The sequence below is a fragment of the Acomys minous genome (assembly GCF_964271855.1).
Source record: "Acomys minous genome assembly, chromosome: 16".
NCBI lineage: Eukaryota > Metazoa > Chordata > Mammalia > Rodentia > Muridae > Acomys > Acomys minous.
Genome location: NC_140498.1, coordinates 79,038,866 through 79,058,052, shown reverse-complemented (window position 1 = coordinate 79,058,052; position 19,187 = coordinate 79,038,866). Strand labels below are relative to the sequence as shown.

The 19,187-nt window shown below is 49.8% G+C and overlaps 1 protein-coding gene across 1 annotated transcript in view; it reads left to right on the top strand.

Annotated features, from left to right (window-relative positions):
- The window catches only part of LOC311586494 (S-adenosyl-L-methionine-dependent tRNA 4-demethylwyosine synthase TYW1), an 80,256-nt gene that overhangs the window by 17,126 nt on the left and 43,943 nt on the right, over positions 1–19,187 (top strand). The window contains exons 8-11 of the mRNA XM_084762554.1: positions 1,767–1,884; positions 5,905–5,957; positions 9,900–10,018; positions 11,377–11,486. Of these exons, the coding sequence (XP_084618680.1) occupies positions 1,767–1,884; positions 5,905–5,957; positions 9,900–10,018; positions 11,377–11,486 (400 nt within the window). The remainder of the gene's footprint in view (positions 1–1,766; positions 1,885–5,904; positions 5,958–9,899; positions 10,019–11,376; positions 11,487–19,187) is intronic.

Here is a 19,187-nt window from a genome sequence, read left to right as displayed (position 1 = left end):
TGTGTAGTTGTCATGAAGGCCCTCAGGTGGGGGCTGTGTGTAGTTGTCATGAAGGCCCTCAGGTGGGGGGCTGTGTGTAGTTGTCATGAAGGTCCTCAGGTGCGGGCTGTGTGTAGTTGTCATGAAGGTCTTCAGGTGGGGGGCTGTGTGTAGTTGTCATGAAGGCCCTCAGGTGGGGGGCTGTGTGTAGTTGTCATGAAGGCCCTCAGGAGGGGGCTGTGTGTAGTTGTCATGAAGGCCCTCAGGTGGGGGCTGTGTGTAGTTGTCATGAAGGCCCTCAGGTGGGGGCTGTGTGTAGTTGTCATGAAGGCCCTCAGGTGGGGGCTGTGTGTAGTTGTCATGAAGGCCCTCAGGTGGGGGCTGTGTGTAGTTGTCATGAAGGCCCTCAGGTGGGGGCTGTGTGTAGTTGTCATGAAGGCCCTCAGGTGGGGGCTGTGTGTAGTTGTCATGAAGGCCCTCAGGTGGGGGCTGTGTGTAATTGTCATGAAGGCCCTCAGGTGGGGGCTGTGTGTAGTTGTCATGAAGGCCCTCAGGTGGGGGCTGTGTGTAATTGTCATGAAGGCCCTCAGGTGGGGGCTGTGTGTAGTTGTCATGAAGGCCCTCAGGAGGGGGCTGTGTGTAGTTGTCATGAAGGCCCTCAGGTGGGGGCTGTGTGTAGTTGTCATGAAGGCCCTCAGGTGGGGGGCTGTGTGTAGTTCTCTTCAGTAAGACCTGAAAGCAAGTCACCAGGTTTTTTTTCCTTCTTCATTTTATGTATATATGAGAAAGTGAGGACACATGATTGAGTTTTTTTTCTTTGTTTTTAATAACATTTGGAAGCCCCAGTAGCAGAGGCGTGCTTCTCATTGGCTTTGCATTGTGACTGTATGTCGGCATTTTGAGTGCTGACTTTGTGGATGAAGGGAACTTAATTGTGGTCTGTTTTCTCAGTAGAGAAGTCACCTTCTCTACTGCCCAGTCTCCTTGTGGGCTTCACCGCCCTTGAATCCCCCTCTCATCACCCTCCCTCTCTCTTTCCCCTCCCCCCCCTTTTCTCCCTTCTTTTCCTCTTTTCTATGCCTTCTTTCTCACCTGGCCAGTGGTAGCGTGCACCTCCCACTAGGAGGTGTAGTTTATCTTTTAAATTATTATTGTTTGTTTTTCAATACAAAGTTTCACTGTGTAGCCCTGGCTGTCCTGGAGCTCACTCTGTAGAACAGACTGGCCTCAGCTCAGAGATCCGCCTGCCTCTGCCTATGCTTGCACTACCACTGCCTGGCCTGGACATGAAGTTTGTTTAATACTTACACTCTGCCCTCTCTTCAGGTGAAGACGTTGAGATTCAGAGAGAGTCAGTAATTTGCCAAAGTTAGGCAGTTTGTGTCTGACTGTTAAAAACGTTTGACTTTGGGGCAGGCAGGATGGCTCAGTGGGTAAAGGGGCTTGCCCTCAAGGCTGACTGCCTGATTTCAGTCCCTGGGATGTACACAGCAGGGAAAAGAACCAACTCCCAAGTGTTGTCCTCTGACTGCCACACACAGACATGCTAACTAAATAAGTATAATAAAAATTAAATGCTTTTTAAAAAGATGAACTGTTGATTTAGCTTAGGTTTTTATAGTTGTTTTGTTTGCATATTTATTTATTGGCCCTTGTGGTGTTTCTTGTGGTCACTGCCTCTCCAGAAGCGAGATCACCCTGTGGGATGTTGGGTCTCAGCCTGCGTCGCATGACCCAGAGACTTGGTTGTTTCCAATTCTGGATTGTATTTTCTCAATTCAACACAGAGAGAAAAGGCTCCCCAGGGGCAGGAAGCTGTGGTGCAGAGGAACACGGAGAAGAAAGAGGGCAGCGAAGGAAGGCCTATGATAACGCCCGCTCTGCGAGAGGCCCTAACGAAACAAGGTGACCACCTGCCGGGCCTGGGACCCTCCTACTCACCAGGGCACTGGCTTGATGCCCAGGGTGGGACGCGCAGGACAGGGTTGTCATAGGAGACAGGTCTCTCTGGCTAGTGTGGCAGTGGGGTCACAGCGTGTGCCAGTGAGAACTCAGGGCACTGGGGCCTGAGGCAAACAATAAGGGAGGAAGTGTTTCTCCAGCTTAGTTTCAGATGCTTAGTCTGTGGGGTCCGCGCTCAGGGACCCCGTGTTTCTGGGTCTGTAGTGCCTGCTTCCTCCAACCAACCATCTTCCCGCCTTCTATAAACTACTCCCTCTTGAATCCATCAGAGGAACATCCATTTCTTCAGAGTCCTCAGGTCTGATGCTCTCTAGACATACCTGGGTGTCAGTCTGTCCAGTGGCACTGACAACCAAGACTGATCATCGCCTGGGGAAGAGAGAGCTGCCTGAGGATAGTCAGTCCCCCCTCCCCCCCACCTGCTCTCTCTCTCTGTCTTTCTCAGGCTTTCTTTTGGGTCTTGGGTATTCCAGGCTGGTCTCAAATTTACTGTGCAATTGAGGATGACCTTGAATGTCTGGTCTTTCTGCCTGCCCCTCCCAAGTGCTGAGACTACCCACATATCCATCATGCCTGGCTTTTATGGTGCTGGGGATCAAACCCAAGCTCTTCTTTTTCCTGCGTGTTTGTTTGGACACCACCTTGAGCAGGTGGTCCTAGACTGTGTAGATATTAGGTGAGCATAGGCTGCGGGTTGTCCTAGACTGTGTAGATATTAGGTGAGCGTAGGCTGCGGGTTGTCCTAGACTGTGTAGATATTAGGTGAGCGTAGGCTGCGGGTTGTCCTTGACTGTGTGTAGATATTAGGTGAGCGTCAGGCTGCGGGTTGTCCTAGACTGTGTGTAGATATTAGGTGAGCGTCAGGCTGCGGGTTGTCCTTGACTGTGTGTAGATATTAGGTGAGCGTCAGGCTGCGGGTTGTCCTAGACTGTGTGTAGATATTAGGTGAGCGTAGGCTGCGGGTTGTTCTAGACTGTGTGTAGATATTAGGTGAGCGTAGGCTGCGGGTTGTCCTTGACTGTGTGTAGATATTAGGTGAGCGTCAGGCTGCGGGTTGTCCTTGACTGTGTGTAGATATTAGGTGAGCGTCAGGCTGCGGGTTGTCCTAGACTGTGTGTAGATATTAGGTGAGCGTCAGGCTGCGGGTTGTCCTAGACTGTGTGTAGATATTAGGTGAGTGTAGGCTGCGGGTTGTCCTAGACTGTGTGTAGATATTAGGTGAGCGTCAGGCTGCGGGTTGTCCTTGACTGTGTGTAGATATTAGGTGAGCGTCAGGCTGCGGGTTGTCCTAGACTGTGTGTAGATATTAGGTGAGCGTAGGCTGCGGGTTGTTCTAGACTGTGTGTAGATATTAGGTGAGCGTAGGCTGCGGGTTGTCCTTGACTGTGTGTAGATATTAGGTGAGCGTCAGGCTGCGGGTTGTCCTTGACTGTGTGTAGATATTAGGTGAGCGTCAGGCTGCGGGTTGTCCTAGACTGTGTGTAGATATTAGGTGAGCGTCAGGCTGCGGGTTGTCCTAGACTGTGTGTAGATATTAGGTGAGTGTAGGCTGCGGGTTGTCCTAGACTGTGTGTAGATATTAGGTGAGCGTCAGGCTGCGGGTTGTCCTTGACTGTGTGTAGATATTAGGTGAGCGTAGGCTGCGGGTTGTCCTAGACTGTGTGTAGATATTAGGTGAGCGTCAGGCTGCGGGTTGTCCTTGACTGTGTGTAGATATTAGGTGAGCGTCAGGCTGCGGGTTGTCCTAGACTGTGTGTAGATATTAGGTGAGCGTCAGGCTGCGGGTTGTCCTAGACTGTGTGTAGATATTAGGTGAGTGTAGGCTGCGGGTTGTCCTAGACTGTGTGTAGATATTAGGTGAGCGTCAGGCTGCGGGTTGTCCTTGACTGTGTGTAGATATTAGGTGAGCGTCAGGCTGCGGGTTGTCCTTGACTGTGTGTAGATATTAGGTGAGCGTCAGGCTGCGGGTTGTCCTTGACTGTGTGTAGATATTAGGTGAGCGTCAGGCTGCGGGTTGTCCTTGACTGTGTGTAGATATTAGGTGAGCGTCAGGCTGCGGGTTGTCCTTGACTGTGTGTAGATATTAGGTGAGCGTCAGGCTGCGGGTTGTCCTTGACTGTGTGTAGATATTAGGTGAGCGTCAGGCTGCGGGTTGTCCTAGACTGTGTGTAGATATTAGGTGAGTGTAGGCTGCGGGTTGTCCTAGACTGTGTGTAGATATTAGGTGAGCGTAGGCTGCGGGTTGTCCTAGACTGTGTGTAGATATTAGGTGAGCGTCAGGCTGCGGGTTGTCCTTGACTGTGTGTAGATATTAGGTGAGCGTCAGGCTGCGGGTTGTCCTAGACTGTGTGTAGATATTAGGTGAGCGTCAGGCTGCGGGTTGTCCTAGACTGTGTGTAGATATTAGGTGAGTGTAGGCTGCGGGTTGTCCTAGACTGTGTGTAGATATTAGGTGAGTGTAGGCTGCGGGTTGTCCTAGACTGTGTGTAGATATTAGGTGAGCGTCAGGCTGCGGGTTGTCCTTGACTGTGTGTAGATATTAGGTGAGCGTAGGCTGCGGGTTGTCCTAGACTGTGTGTAGATATTAGGTGAGCGTAGGCTGCGGGTTGTCCTAGACTGTGTGTAGATATTAGGTGAGCGTAGGCTGCGGGTTGTCCTAGACTGTGTGTAGATATTAGGTGAGCGTAGGCTGCGGGTTGTCCTAGACTGTGTGTAGATATTAGGTGAGCGTAGGCTGCGGGTTGTCCTAGACTGTGTGTAGATATTAGGTGAGCGTAGGCTGCGGGTTGTCCTAGACTGTGTGTAGATATTAGGTGAGCGTCAGGCTGCGGGTTGTCCTAGACTGTGTGTAGATATTAGGTGAGCGTCAGGCTGCGGGTTGTCCTAGACTGTGTGTAGATATTAGGTGAGCGTCAGGCTGCGGGTTGTCCTAGACTGTGTGTAGATATTAGGTGAGCGTCAGGCTGCGGGTTGTCCTAGACTGTGTGTAGATATTAGGTGAGCGTCAGGCTGCGGGTTGTCCTAGACTGTGTAGCTATTAGGTGAGCGTCAGGCTGCGGGTTGTCGTAGACTGTGTGTAGATGTTAGGTGAGCGTCAGGCTGCGGGTTGTCCTAGACTGTGTGTAGATATTAGGTGAGCATTGGGCTGCGGCTGAGCCATCAAGCCGAGTTTCCCAGCTCTCTCAGTGATGGACTGCGACCTGAAGGTATAAGACAGATAAACTCTTTGTTCCTGTACCTTGCTTTGGGCTGAGTGAGTGTTTGATGAGGACACAGGAGGGAGGCCAGGACAGCCGGGTTTGTTTACCACACTGCTCAGCCTCAGGCCTTGCTGCTGAGACCACAGAGCTCCTGGAACCAAAACCTCCCTGCGTGGCATTGGATTAGTTTATTGTTTGAGCCTTTGTCACTAGAGACATACACATTTTATTTAATTCTTACTATGTAGCCCTGGCTGGCCTGAAACTCACTATGTAGACTAGGTGGGCCTCAAGGTCTGCCCACTTTTTGTTTGTTTGGTTATTGGTTTTGGTTTTTAGACAGGGTCTTATGTAACCCAGCCTGGCCTCAAACTTCAGAATGACTCTGAACTCCTGGTGGTTCACTCTCCACCTGCTGGGTGCGGAGACTGCAAGTCCTGTCTCACCATGGGTAGAGTTTTCAGCATTTTCTCTTAGGAGTCTGGCTGGTGGCTCACAGCCTGCAATCTCAGCCCTTTCTGAGGCTGAGGAAGGAAGACTGTGGCTACTTAGTGAGACTTAGTCACAAAACAAACTACAACAACAAGCCAAAAAAGGGGGGAAGCTTTCTCATCTCAGCAAATTAAACCCTTAGTATTTTCAGCAACAGGGTCATTGAATGTTATAATTGAGTAAAGAAAAGTGGTTTTGCTGAGGTCCATGTCACTTTTGCTATGAGACTTTGGGGCTCATTTCTCTTTCTGTTGTATGCTTTCCCATGTAGGGTACCAGTTGATTGGCAGCCACTCTGGTGTGAAACTTTGCAGGTGGACAAAGGTATTTATTGTTTTTATTAATATTATTTTTCTTTTCTGCAACTTATTTTCCCACTTCCATTTATTTTGTGTTATGTGTGTGTACATGTGTGTGCACAAGTGGTGGTCAGAGCACAGCTTATAGGACTCTGTTCTCTCCTTTGTCCTGTCAGCTCTGGGGATCGAACTTAGGTCTTCAAGCTTGGCAGCAGAACTTTTACCCTCTGAGCCATGCCACTGGCTCCCTCATGGTTCACAACATCGCTATTGAGATACACGTTACATGCAGTACAACTCCCTCACCTAGTTATGCATAGGGTTGTCACGGCCGTCATCACAGTCTAACTTGAGGATGTTTCTCTGAAAGAAAGGCCGGCTGTTAGTCTCCTGGCTTTCATGAGCCATTGGTCTGCCTTTTTTCTCTATATTAAGTGTCTGATTAGACATATCAGATGACTGGACTCATAGGGGTGGCCCATTGTGCCTGCTTTCTGTCACTTGGTGTGGAGTTTTTGTGACACAGCTGCTGGGCACCATGAATCAGTATTTGATTCCTCACTGGCAGATGGCATTGTATGCCACACTTTGTCTAGTCATTGAGCAGTTGACAGACACTGGGGTTGCTTGTATAATTTGGATGTTATGAATGATGCCTCTGGGGACATCACTCCATGTACAGGATGTTGCGTGATGCACACTTCCAAGTATCATTGGTGGATCATGGTAACTTGTTTTTTGTTTTTTGTTTTTCCAATGAATTGTCTATTTTTCAAAGTGGTTGTACCATTTTCTATTCCCACCAAGAGTGTTGTGAGAGTCTTAGTTCTGTTCACCGCTCTCCACAGTCCCCTGCACCCTTTACGGGTTCTATCTGTGTAACCCAGCTGGTCTCAAATTCATGATCCTCTTGACTCAGCCTATTGATTTGTTTGTTTGTTTGTTTGTTTGTTTGTTTATTTATTTTGAGACAGGGTTACATGTAGCCCAGGCTGGCCTTCAACTCATTACATAGCCGAGGATGACCTTGAACTCGATTCTCCTTCCTCCACCCCCCCAAATGCTGGGATTACACATGCAATACTACACCTGGTTTGTGTGGTCCTGGGGCTTGAACCCAGGGCCTCATTCATGCTGGGTGAGCACTGCTCCCACTGAACTACTACGTCCTGAAGAGACTATTTAGTTCTAACTCCTTCCTCTTCCTTCTTCCTAAGGTACAAATATCCTATCAGATTTTTCCTCTCACATTTCTGCCTTGGGTGACAGCAGGCTCAGCCCTGAAAATTCACTAATGCATTCCACATGTTGCATTCCCACATTTCTTTTTTCCAGTCCAGTGATTTTCAGTGATGTCAGACTCAGTGCCTCTGTGCACAGCCAGTAATAAGCAGTGTCCCTTTTACCATTGCTAAATTCAATTTTCAGATAGTAAATCACATGCATAATTTTGAAAATTGGTGTTTCATCCAATCTGTAATGAAATGGAAGAGGAAGCACTTTATGTTAAATATGTATTTCCGTGCAAAAATGCTGTGATGCTTCAGTGGGAGATGGCTTGGTGAAGGGACAGCTGCTGTGTCGAGATCTGCCGCTCCACTTCCTCTTCCTCTTCCTCTTGCTCCCCCGCTCCCCCTCCCCCTGCTGTGTGGTGCTGAGCATGAAGCCAGGGCCTTGCAATGGCTCGGGAAGTGTTTTATCACAGAGCCACACCCGCAGCCCTTCTACTTTAAGCAGCTACATTTTGTTTTGAGGAAGATTAGAAGTTGCTCTGCACGGGAAACAATGAAGTGCCAGGCTGATTTATGTATGGTGAGTCAAAGAAGGGAGCAGCCCTTACTGAAGTAGGGCAGGAAAGTGAGAAAGGGGGCTGCACGCAACAAGGACCTAGGCCTCATTTAGAAGTCGGGATTGGTGTGGAGTCCTGAGACGTCCTGTGATGGAATGACACAGAAGATAGGCCTTATGTCTTGACATCCCACATCTTATTTAGGCCCATGTTTTGTTTTTAATTTATTTATGTTTATTTTAATTTTAAAGTGTGTGTGTGTATGTGTGTGTGTGTGTGTTAATGTTAGTTGCATGAGTGTAGTGCCCTCAGTGGCCAGAAGAGGGCGCTGAGTCCTCGGGGGCTGGAGTTACAGATGGTTGTGAGCTACTCGGTGTGGGTGCTGGGAGCTGGACTTGGGACTCCTGTAGGAGCACATGTGCTGCTAACTGCGGAGCCATCTCTCCAGCCCTGTTCCTAACTTGTAGTAAGACTTGGCGATGGTCTCCTTCATCCCATTCCTGCTGGAATAGGTGATGTGTTGGAAACAGGAATAATAGGAAGGGCTAGGCAGACCTGTGGGGACAGTTTCAGAGTAAGTGCTAGGCAACCCTAAATCAGCTCAAACACGTGATTACCACAGGATAGATTTTGTGTTTGTTTGTTTGTTTTTTGGATTTTTTGAGATAGGGTTTCTCTGTGTAGCCTTGGCTGTCACTTTGTAGACCAGGCTGGCCTCGAACGCACAGTGATCCACGTGCCTCTGCCCCCGAGTGCTGGGAATAAAGGCATGCGCCACCACGCCCTGCTCCGCAGGATAGATTTTTATACATTCATTTTATTCATAAGAATTAGTAGCAATATATGTGATGCCCGCAGTAATTTTTAGAACAGATTATATTAACAAGCATTCTGCAGGCAGTTTTTTCCATTTTGTTTCTTGACTGTTTTAGATACAGGGCCTCACTCTGTGGCCCAGGCTGGCCCTGACCCTCTGATCCCTCCTAGGCCTGGGATAGTAGGCGCACACCACCACACCCGGCCAGCTGGAAGTCCAGCTGCACCTGAGCTGTGTTGCCCGGAGCTACCTGTAACTTTGCTGCTGTTATGAGTCGTAGTGTAGATATCTGATACGCAGGATGTCTGATAGGCAACTCCTGCGGCATCACCACCTACAGGTGCAGAGCCACTGGTCTAGAGTCTCCTCAATGATAGAATGCTCAGGACGTTGCAGAAAAATCACCTGTCACAGCAAGGACTTGAGAAAGTCATAACTCGGACAGCAAAAGAGAATCAGCTGCTGTCAACAGCGGCTGAGACAATGGATGGAACTGGGTGAATGCTCTGAGCAGCTCCCGCGATCGGTCGTAGCTGATCCTCAAACAGACCAAAGAGTGATGCATCGCAGTAAAGAGCAAGGCTAAAAAAACAACCGAGCAGCCCAATACAACAGAAAAGCAAAGGAGAAAATAAAACAATGTCCCGCGGGCTCGGCAGGCAAGCAGGGGTAGCAGGCTCTGTCTTCTGACCTCAGCAGATCGATGGCACAGTTTGCACCCAGGACCAGTCAATAGGATTTACCCATTCTGAACTACAGGAATCAAAGTAGATTAGACACAAAACAAACAAAACTCAAAGTGAAGCCTTGGGGGTTTGGGCGCTAATTAGACACTCAGTCAGCATCTCTGCCACTGGAGCATCAGGATAAAACCAGGAAAGAGTGGTACTGTAGCAGCATGGTCACATGCTACTAACAGTGGGGACACATGCTGGGAAAAGCACAAACAAAACTTACTTGTGTGGAGGTCAGAAGACAGCTTGGAGGTGTTGGTACACCTTCCACCATGTGGGTCATGGTCACCCAGTCAGCCATGCTTTTAGCCACTGAGCCATCCCCTGCCTACAGTGTCATCTTAAAAACAGTGCCTTTGGGCCAGTGAGATGGCTCAGAGGGTAAGGGGCTTGCCAGGTAAGCCTGGTGACCTGAGTTCAATCTCTGGGGCCCACATAGAGGTGGAAGAAAGAGCCTCAGTGCCACAGAGTTGTCTTTGGACCTTCACTTGCTGTGGCCCGCCTGAGCCTGCACACACACACCTCACATACTATAAGAAGAAGACAACGAAAGCATGCAAACAAGGCAGCAGTGCCTAGCTCTTGAGTCTCGTATTCATCCGATGGTGTGTTTCCTCCTTGTCACAGTCGATGCTGCGGGGCAGAGGAGGTTGCTACAAACACACATTCTACGGCATTGAGAGCCATCGCTGCATGGAAGCCACCCCGAGCTTGGCGTGTGCAAACAAATGCGTCTTCTGCTGGCGGTAAGTGGAGACGCAGTGTGGTGACCGATGCTGAGCTCTGTCCGGGGCCTGTTGCGTGCAGTACATTCTCCAGAAGAACGTCAGCCTGCATAGTCCTGTCATGAGTCTGTTGACTGAATTAGTTTTTAAAAGTTGTAACTGGGGGCTGGAGATTGGCTCAGTGGTTAAGAACACTCCTTGCAGCCGGGCGTAGTGGCGCATGTCGTAATCCTGGCAGAGGCAGGTGGATCGCTGTGAGTTCGAGGCCAGCCTGGTCTACAAAGGGAGTCCAGGACAGCCAAGGCTACACAGAGAAACCCTGTCTTGGAAAGCCAAAAAAACAAAAAACCAGTCGTTGCTCTTAGAGAGGACCGAGTTAGCTTCTACCTCTCAGGTCAGGCAGTTCACATTGCCTGGAGCTCCAGCCTTAGGGGAGCTGACACCCTCTTTTGGCCTTTGGGGTCATCAGCATATATGTTTACATAAGCACGTAGAGACACACAGGGAAGACATCACAGCTGGAAGCAGTGAGGCCCATGTGTTCTACATATTCAAAGGAAAAGGAAATTGCCTAGGGGTAGGAAGGCTGTGGGTGTGGGTCAGTAGGCAGAGCGCTTGCCTTTCATGCGCTAAGCCCGGGTTCCATTCCCAACACTGCGTCAGCCACATGTGGTGGTCTGCACTATAATGCTGGCACTGGGGATATGGGGCTGGAGGATCTGAAGCTGAGGGCTATCCTCAGCTGCCTAGGGAATTTGAGGCCAGCCTCGGCTATATGGGAGTCAGAAAGAGAAGCCATACCTACTCTTGGTGTGCTTGGTATAGGTTGTGGTTTCCAAACCTTGAGCACTTCTGCTCTCCTCATGTGGCTTAGGAATCGTCAGTTCACGTTGGGAACGAGCTGCCCACAGGTCACCTCACGCTCGTGTCTGTATTCAGGTAAGGTGACTGATCACAGGAAAGAGGAGCTGCAGAGGTGGCTCGCAGTTGGAAGCATTTAGTTCTTTGCAGAAGACCAGCCAGAGTTTGGTTTTCTGCACCGTCTTTGGGCAGCTCGCGGAATCTGCTGCCCTCTTCTGGGCTCTTTGGGTACCTGAACATAGGGGCCCACATACCCACAGACATACCCATAAGGAAGTAATAAGGTATTTTTAAAAAATCAGCTTCATGTGTTTGGTCAGCCTGAACCTGAGGTTGACTCTGAGCCAAGAGCAGAGCAGGACGCGGAGGGACCTCTCCTCTCTGCCTTGTGCTGTGACTGGGAGTACAGAGAATCCTCCGAACAGTGGAGCTTTATGGGGACGCGAGCTCTGATTTTATGTTGGGTGGATTCTGTGACATCACAAAGGAGGCCGTAGCACCGTGCATTGCGTTGACAGGCACCACACCAATCCTGTGGGCACTGAGTGGCGGTGGAAGATGGACCAGCCAGAACTCATCTTGAAGGAGGCTGTGGAGAACCACCAGCACATGATTAAACAGTTCAGAGGTATTTGCCTGCTTGTTTCCTTCGTACGGGACAGGGTCTGATTTGTGGCAGGCTGTCCTTGAACCTGCTGTGTAGCGGAGGGTGGCCTGGGACCTCTGTTCCCAGAGTCCTGGGATTACAGGTGTACATCACCACCTGGCTTTATCCTGTGCTGGGGATAGAAGCCAGGGTCTGGTAAATGCTAGGCAAACTATCCACCAGCAGAGCCACATCCTCTCTGAAAAGGCACAGCCTGGGTCGGAATGGCAGAAGAATGGCTTCCTGGCCTCTTCCAGTGGAGTTTGTCTCTGCAGTGGTCCATGAGCGGGAAGGCCGTTTGCTTCAGTACGACTCAGTAGCCAGTGTTGTGTCAGACTTCAGAGTCTGACCTCAGGTAGTTTATTTTAGGTATATTTAAGCACAGCACAGTTTGGCAGAATGTTTCCTGGTGATAGTGAATTCAACCTTGTTTGCACAACAAAGCTTACGAAGTGATTGTATGGAAACTCTCAGTAAAGTACAGGTGACTTCTTCCTTTAAGATGGATTCTATAGATTAGGTGATAAACATGCTCCAGATATGGGTCTGGAGGAGGATCTGGCCACAAAAGGTCACCGGGCTATTAACCACGTCTATTCCCAGCCTTCTGGACGGACACAGATTATTCATCCCCCCCTTTGAAGAGACAACCGTGTTTGACATTCCTGGGTCCCTAGCGCTTACCTGTGAGCACAAGGGCCTGCACGTTTCCTACACTACTGTAAACTCCTTGTGTGGAAGCAAATCCATGATGGAAGATGTGTGTGCGTGTGTGTGTGTGTGTGTGTGTGTATGCACATGCGTATTTTAGCATTTGTATTTCCATTCGATGGAAGAATTAAAAAATTCCAGCTAAAGCTTAGCCCTGGTGTGAGGTGCACTGGAGACATCTTGCCGTCATTCCAAACCGCCTTTGCTCTTGCTTCTTGGTGAGTACAAGGTTGTTGTGTGAACCAACCTGATGCTTCAGTCTGTGGAGAATTCTTAGATACAGTTAGTTGTGGGGCTAGAGAGACAGGCTCAGCAGGTTAGATGTGTGCTACTAACGTTCTGTTCCCCTCACCCACTTCGGGTGGCTTACAGCTCCGTCACCCCAGCTCTGGGGGTGTGGGGCCACCTTCTGGCCTCCGCAGGCACTAAGTGCACTTAAGTTCACACACCCCGATTCCCGCAGACACACACCGTACTAGCTAAAAATTAGCTAGATGTGGCGGCACGCACCTTTAATCCCAGCCCTCAGGAGGTGGAGGCAGGTGGATCTCTGTGAATTTAAAGGCCAGGCTGTGTAGGGCATTCGAGGCCACCTTACATAGAGAGTCCTCACCTAAAAACACAAAATAGTAATAACCATTAAAAACAAACAAACAAACAAACAAACAAAAAAAACAAAAACAAAACCCTCATGCGGTCAGTGAGGTAGAGTTGGCTGGGAAAGGGTTTCTGAGTGACCGCCCCATGAGAAGCTGGCTGCTCTTAGTAAATGCCTTCCCCCACACGGCCCGCGGCGACGCGGCACAGGCGACGCGGCACAGGCGCTGCCCTTCACTCTCTATTATATTTGGCTTCACTGGAAAGCCCTGGCTCCAGACTCTGCCGTGAGTCAGAACCATCTGGGGCTGCTCAGACGCCGACTGCTGCTCCTTCCCGGAGAGGAAGTCTAGCGAGCTGGGGCCTGTGAGTGCGCAGCTCTTCTCTCGGCCCGCTTTCTCTCCCTTTCTTTCTGTCGTTGAGATATAAGGGTCTTGCAGGGGACCTCAGGCTGGCTTGGATCTGCTCCTCCTGTGTCAGCAGGCTCCAGTCCCCACACAGTTCTGTGACAGGGAGGGGAGGGAATGGCAGGTCAGCCCAAGAGGGAACCACTATGTCCTTGAGGACAGCTGAAAGGTGACCCGATTCCAACAGAGGCCCCAGTGTTCACTCCATGATTTAAAGGTGCCGCAGTAGGAGAGGGAAGCTGAAAGTGCAGCTGTGGGAGACCGCCCACTCTGGACTCAGCTGACTGCTTTGACCTCCCTAGTCAGTCTCCGCAGGGCGCTGTGAGCACCTGACCGCTCCCTCCCTCCCTCCATGTCTGCTATGTATACTTTTTCTTTGGCTTGCGATATACTTAAACTCTCTTAAAACAAAGCATAGCCACTAGCATAGATTGTACGGTACGACCAGTGAATGAGTCGTCAGCAATACAGTGAGATTGTTAAATCTGTGTGGCCCTGACTCCTTCAGCACCAAAGACTTATCTTTTTATAGGTAACAATAAAAAAAGGCAATAAAAGCTCTTTTGTATATCTCTATAGGCTGGGTGTGGTGGAACTTGGAGGCTGGAGGCAGGCAGATCTCTGTGAGTTGGAGGCTAGCCTGGTCTATGTAGTGAGTTTCAGGCTAGCCCAGGCTATGTAGTGAGTCCTGACTCAGACAAATCAGAACATAAATCTTTAGAAGCCCTAGTCATTGTTTTTCTCAAAATCAGGATTTATGGGTTTTTTTTCGGGGTGGCGGGGTGTTGAGACAGGGTTTCTCTATGTAGCTGTGGCTTGCTCTGCAGGCCAGGCTGGTCTTTGAACTCGTAAGAGATCCACTTTCCTCTGCCTTCCAGAGCGCTGGGATTAAAGGCTTGTGCTGTTAGCACCTGGCTGATTTTTGTGTCTTTTGTGTATTCTCAGGTGACTCTTTATTCGATGCATTTAAAAATTGACTTTGTTTTATGTGTGTGGGTGGTTTTGCCTGCACGTCTAGCTGCTCGCGTGAGCTTGCAGTACCTGAAGAGGCCAGAGGAGAGAACCTTCTTCCAGTTCCAGCCAGGCAGCCTGGAATAGCTGCAGTTAGGGTGCAGGCAACCAAACCACATTCTGCAACAGCAACAAGCGTTCCTACCCACCGAACCGGCTCTCTAGCTCTGCTATGAGTTTTCAAAAGTCTCTCTCTCTCTCTCTCTCTCTCTCTCTCTCTCTCTCTCTCTCTGTGTGTGTGTGTGTGTGTGTGTGTGTGTGGTATGTTCATAAAGGCCAGAAGAAGGTGTCCAGTCCCTCAGAATTCAAGTGATGTATTTGTGAGTCACTGGATATGGGTGCTTGGATTTGAAGTTGGTCCTCACCATAGAGCAGCAGGTGCTCTTAATGGCTGAGCCATCTCTCTAGCCTCTGCTGTCCCCACCCCTGAGAGGGTCTTGTGTAGCTCCAGCTGGCCTTGAATTCAGTATGTAGCCAAGGATGACCTTGAACTCCTAAACCTTCTGTCTCCACCTCAAAGTGCTGGGGTTATGTTATAAGCCACCACAGCCAGGTTATATGTGCTGGGCATGGAGGCCAGGGCTTCATGTGTGCTCACCACGCCTCTGCGGCACTGACCACACCTCTGCAGCATTGGGCGGCACTCACCACTCCTCTGCGGCACTGACCACGCCTCTGCGGCACTGGGCGGCACTGACCACGCCCTCTGCGGCACTGTGCGGCATGGCTATGACACTGAGCTTCATCTTTATATTGTACTAAGTTTCTGTTTGTTTTAGTGTCTGGAGAGTCAACTGTACCCATAATTGATGAAATAGTGGCCAAGGATGTGTGTTTCCTAGCTGTCTGTGCTGCAGTGTTCTTAAAACCTATGTCCTCAGGGAGATGGAGAAGCAGCCTTAAGTGGCATTGTCTGCTTGTTTGAGTGGTGTGCTCTCATAGGGCAGACTCCACACGAGATGTCCTCGGTATAGAGTCTGAGTTTTGATAGTCATTTTCCTGAAAGGAGCACTTTTACACTTAAAATGGAAATAAGTCACGAGTGAAATAAGACATGAGTAAGTGATGAAAGAGACTCTTCGGCAGTACAGCATTTGGGCGAGGTCTGTGGTCCCTTTGTTCTCTCCGCACTGTGGCTTGAGGCTTGAGCTCTGTGTAGAGGCGAGTGTCTGGACAGAACTCTGCCAGGCTGATTGGGCTGTTACTGACTAGGTGGTACCTCCTGCTTCCCTCACGGCTCCATGTACATCCTGGCTGACTTCGAACTCAGAGATCCTCTTGCCTCTGCCTCCTGAGTGCTGGGATCAAAGGTGTGTGCCACCATGTTCTGCTCATGCAATAGTGAGGTTTTCCATAGCAGGACTAATTGATGTTTGTAAATTGAACTTTAGCAAAGCCCGTTGGAGGGTGGGGTGGCGCGAGGGATGCAAGTGGAAACCAGAGGACAAACTTGTGGAGACCTTCTCTTTCTCCCTTTACAGGAGTTGTGGGGTTTAAATGCAGGTTGCCAAGCTCCCCACTTGCTGAGCCATCTTGTTAGCTCTAATTGTTATGAGATAGGGTCTCATTATGGAGCTCTGCCTGGCTGGGTTTCACTGTAGACCAGCCTGGCCTTGAACTCAGTGACCTGCCTTCCTGTGCCTTCTGAGTGTTGGGACTAGAGTTTGCCCCAGTTTGCTTTACTTATTGATTTGATAAGGACTTAGTATGCAGGCCAGGCTGCCCTTGAAGTCCATCCTCCTGCTCCAGCTTTCCACTGGGATTCCAAACAGGTACTGCAGTACCTACCCAGCCTCACAGCCTGCTCTTAAACTCTAAAGATGAAACTCTAGGTCTTGTTTGGAGCCCAAGGAGGGGTCTGGGGTCTGAGCTCTGGCCTCCCTGCGACTGAATCATCCCTGGAGACCCCGCAGCGCATGGCTTCCCATCCACACCAAAAGGAAATGTGTTTCTCACCTCCTTGTTAGAGCGTGAGCAGCTCCTTCCTAAGGTCAACGGCAGCGTTTGAAGTCGATTGGGAGACATCAGGATAGATTTATTGGCTGGGCTCGCTTCTGCACTGGCTCATCCCAGCAGGAGGCTGAGGCAGAGAGTGGTGACATTGAGACCCTGTCTCATACAGCAGAGGTGGGCGGGAGGGGACAGAGACAGAGAGAAAAGGAAAGACGGGGAGCATCTATCCATGTCATTTAGGCATTTTCTGATTAATTTGGTGACTGTGTGTTGTAGCCAGAGTGCTTAGGGATAGTTGTAGTTGCTCTTTCTCCTCTTTTCCCTTTTTCCTCCCCCTTTTTTCCTTCTCCTCTGTAAATTGCACCGTACATACATGTCCATTTTTTTTTCTCCTGAGAAAGAGTTTCTCTGTGTAACCCTGACTGTCCTGGAACTCACTGTGTAGACCAGGCTGGCCTTGAACTCCCAGCAATCCACCTGCCTCTGCCTCCCTAGTATTGGGGTTACAGGCGTGCACCATACACCGGCTTTGTATGTTCATCCTTGAAGTCTTTTGGTCTTTGCTGCTACCACGGGTGCCTCCACCTTGCCTTGTCTTAGAGCTGCACTCTTAGGTGGTCAGTGCCTGTCAGCCTGTGCGTGTGGCTCAGGCGACACCACCTGCCTGGCAGGGTGGTGCACACTTATAATCCCAGCCTTGGGAAGGGGAAGACAGTAGGATCAGGAGGTCAAGGCCAGCCTGGGCTTCAGGTGGCCCTATCTCAAAAGAAACCAAAAATCCAAAACACCAAAATCAACCAAACAACAACAAAAAGAATGTCCTTTATCCTAGCCTTTGTTTTCTAGAGCGCCTGCCCACCCTCCCATGGGGCTAGCTCACTCATCTCATGATTCTGTTTTTGAGGACAGGATGGGGCATGGGTCTCATTGCCTGTTGTCTCTGGCTTTCTAACATTAGCCAGCCTAGAGCGGTTTTGAAGCTATTCTATGATTTTTCCCCCTCAAATGCGCTCTCAGTTGGGTGGGCAATCATTGTCTCTTCAGCTCTGCAACCCAGTCATTAAGATGCCTTTCTTCTCACAGCATCCTTTATGCGCAAGCACAATTAGCTGTATATTGATCAAAAGTGGGTCAGAACGTCACTGCCACTCTGCATCGTTTCACGTGTGCCCTGCCCCCTGCCCGACACCACCCTGGCAGGCACAGAGAAGCAGTCCAGGGACCCAGGTGGGCAACTGAGTTGTTAGGATGTTGTGGTGCCAGGCGTGGAAGTGCACACCTGTAATCCTAGCGCTCGGGGAGGCAGAAGCACACAGATTTCTGTGAGCTGAAGGCCAGCCTGGTCTACAAAGCCAGTCCAGGATAGCCAAGGCTACACAGAGAAACAAACCCTGTCTCAAAAAACAAAACAAAACAAAACAAAGCAGAAAAGAATGTCATGGGTCTTGATGACACAGATGAAATAGACATTTGTTGCTAGCGTTTCTGTTTGTACTTGGATACACAGAAGGTTTGCGGAAGTGGTGTGGATGTACAGAGAACACTTGTGGCTTCTTTTCCTTTCCGCTCTGTGTATGAGAGCTTTGCCTGCATGTTTATATGTGCACCATATGCATGCCTGGTGCCCGCCAAGGCCAGGAAAGAGCATCAGTCATCTGGAACTGGAGTCACAGAGGGTTTTGAGCAGCCATGACAGTGCTTAGACCAAACCCGGGTTCTCTGCGGGAGCAGCAAGTGTTCTTACCCACCGAGCCATCTCTAGTCCCTATTTCTGAAACTGACTTATGAAAGTGGTGGGAGAGACAAAACGAAAACCTGAAGTTGTAGGAACTGAGGAAATAGTTCAAAGCTTGTTATACATGCTCGAGGCCCCGAGTTCAGTTCCCAGAGCACACAGGAGAAATCAGGGCATCATGGCATGTGCATGTATGCCAGGGCTGAGGGGACAGGTAAGTGACTTCTCAGGGCTCTCTGCCAGCTGCCTTTGCTTCGGTGACGATCTGCAGGCTGGGGAGAAACCCGGCTCCAGCAAGATGGATGTTGCCTGAGGCCTAAGGAGGTTGTCCTCCGGTCTCTACACAGAGCAGGGGCACGCACCAATACAAACACTTGCACACACCTGACATTGTGACGTCTCCATCAAACGTTTGTCACAGCTGTCGTTCTCAGCCAGGTTTCTAGCCAGGACCTGTGTCACTATGGTAACAAAGAAGGCGCTGTTTCCTAGCTGGTTAGTTTGACTTGAGGTGTGGAGGTTCTTCAGCCAGGCGTGCTGAGGCTCACCTCCAGTCCTGTGCTCAGGAGGCTGAGGCAGGAGGAGAGTAGGTTCCAGCACATCCTGGACTACATAGTTTGAAGGCAGCTTGGAGTTCACCGTGAGTCCCGCCTCAAGCAACAGAAAAGAAATAGGAATATTGTATGTGGAGAGCATATTGTTGCGGCAAGTTTGTGTGCCGTCTGCTTTACTAAATGTTAGGCTAAACCCCGAAGCCCTGCTTCCCTTGGCACCTTTCCGTGAGTTAAAGTTTGCTCCTTAGTTTGTCTGATGACAGCTCTCGGGATGATTCAGAAGCCACCCAGGATAAGAGAAATGGCACACAAGTTGCTTAGCAACAACAAAGCCAGGAAAACTGGATTGTGTGCATGTGTCATGTATATGCTTGCCATGTGTTTGTGCTTGTGTATATGTGTCCATGTTCTCTCTCTCTCTCTCTCTCTCTCTGTGTGTGTGTGTGTGTGTGTGTGTGTGTGTGTGTGTGTGTGTGTGTGTGTGCCTATTCCCAAAGCTGTCCTCTCTCCTAGAACCCACATTTGAACAGTGCTTATACGTTTAGCTGTCTGACAGACAGTTCACTTCCTGTCTCACTTTGAATACCCGATGTACTTTTCCTTCTCCAGCTCACTCCCAGGGGGTCCTGTTGGTTATTTTGTAGGTTTCGTTGCTTCTTTTGTCTCTGTTGGTCAGAGCCACTTACTCTAAACTGCTCCTCAGGACACCTTGCAT